Raw genomic sequence first — 2022 nt, 5'->3', positions numbered from 1 at the left:
TGTCTTTTAGTACTAAATTGCAATGTTCATTTTCAGTTGTTAATTTCACTTGCTTTTATAGCTGCCATCTACTGTCTGCTCACACAAAACAGAATTTGGCTATTAATTCTTAGGACTCTTACTGAGGGGAGTCTGTAGGAATATGATGGCACCCCAGTGGTACGATGTTTCTTGTAAATAGATTAAAGGGAGAGCAGGGCTGTCCTGAAAATTGAATTAATTTAAAGTAACTTGTAAAATAGGCTAATCCTGGACTTTGGCAGACATTTAATTCTTATGATGCTTAAACAAAATAAAAATTATCTTCCTAATGATTACTGTCTGTGAAAAGAGACATAATTTCAAAATAATACGGAACCTGTTCAAAGTGTTATGCCTAGCTCTTTTAAAAGATTGTTCTTGAAAACAATGCCTAAAGGTTAAGACATTATCCAGTACATATACTCTAACATAACTTTCTAAATACTGCTTTATTTAAAATAACGATTCTATTAAATTTTACTGTCGTGTGGGCATGTGCTTTAACTTTCGAGATGCATTCTGTCTCATCATATATTAACTGAAAACTGTGAATGATATATCACTTAATTTGAAATATTTTTCAATAAGAATCATTATATTTTCATTTTAATGATTTTTTTAAACATTTGGTCTGATTGCAACCCCGAATTTTTAAGAAATAACCTTTATTTTAAATCAAATCAAATATACTCTTGTTGTCAAACAGGTATATTCATTCTGACCTAATTTAAGTATATGCTTTGAAGGCTTTCTGTTCTCTGTCACTATTTCTACAGACTTGAATCAGCGAAGAATGGAGTGGCTATTCTTTGGCTGAAAAGAATATTTCATTGACAAACAAAACTGGGAAAAATGAATCGATCACAGAAAAAGAATAATGGGCTACTTAAAAGTGTACCTTTATTGGGCAGTTGTTGACTTCTCTAGATTTAAATGAGAACTGCATTTTATGAGCCACTAGCAAAAAAAACCAAAAATGCTCTTTAACGTGATCAAAAGATATATATTCCAAAACATCTTGGAATGAGTTTTCAAGAAAAGCAACACAGACGATCACGGTGTTTAGATGGTTCACAATCTCTCAGCAAATTTCAACTAATTAACAGCTAATATTTGCAGCCATCACAGGCAAGCATCTGTGTTATGAAAAGTCCTTGTGGTCCTTTCACCTTAGCTTCCACTTGGAAGAAATTCATTGTATAAGCAAGTATCAAGTAATGTGGCCCTCTGGTGGAAAACTAAGTATCACGTTCTGCAGCACAATGTTCGACAGTAAACTAGAAGCTATCAAATACTTGTTACAAAGCTTTACAGATCCTCCCGAAAATCACCCTGTGAACTTAATTAATAGCTTGACACCTGAAGGGCACTCGGGCGCCGGCATGACGTAACGAAGATGAAAATCCTACCTTTCCTGATCCTTCAATCAGGTTCCAAAGAATAATAAATTCTCAGCATCCTTTAGCTTCACACAACATGCTCAATTGGCTATGAATACATTTTTCCCATTGAAGCAAACAGGCTGATTTGTTTTAAGGAATCACCGAAGAAAACAAAACTTACCTGCTGTTGTTGCAGATGCAGCAGCTCTACTGTGCTTACTTCTGAGCTGGTGTCACCACTTGATCTTCCATCTCGGCTGCCAGCATCTAATTGGCTGCTCAGAGTGCTCATTCCATTTTGATTCATTGAACTGTTGCTTATTGTCTCTGTCGCAGATTCCTGCATCATGACTTAATACCTAAAAGTGATTAAGAAGTATCAATTAACACACGTTACACCTTCACACTTCCATTATCAAGATGTCCCTCTCTGCCAATTACAGAGACAGCATCTTTAGAAGGAAAAAAAAAAAAAAGCCCGCCTTGAACAGTCATTTACCAAGAAAAGCAATACAAATTCAGCTTTCATCCAGATACTAATCACTGAAATTATGGTTTCTATAAGCAATTTTTGTGTGGTTACATTTAACAGCCAAAGTAACATACCATGCATAGAGCA

At 35.1% G+C, this 2022-nt stretch overlaps 1 protein-coding gene across 13 annotated transcripts in view; it reads right to left on the bottom strand.

The window, feature by feature from the left end:
- The window catches only part of FOXP2 (forkhead box P2), a 251012-nt gene extending 249260 nt beyond the window's left edge, over positions 1–1752 (bottom strand). For all 13 annotated transcript variants that reach the window (XM_028104907.2, XM_028104906.2, XM_028104908.2 and 10 more), the window contains exon 1: positions 1585–1752. In XM_028104907.2, coding sequence (XP_027960708.1) covers positions 1585–1752 — 168 coding nt within the window. The remainder of the gene's footprint in view (positions 1–1584) is intronic.
- Positions 1753–2022: the final 270 nt, after the last annotated feature.

Source organism: Eumetopias jubatus, unplaced genomic scaffold (assembly GCF_037043125.1).
Source record: "Eumetopias jubatus isolate StellerSeaLion01/CBP00866 unplaced genomic scaffold, mEumJub1_p1.0 scaffold_14, whole genome shotgun sequence".
NCBI classification, from domain to species: Eukaryota; Metazoa; Chordata; class Mammalia; order Carnivora; family Otariidae; genus Eumetopias; species Eumetopias jubatus.
This window is presented reverse-complemented; position numbering and strand designations above follow the sequence as displayed.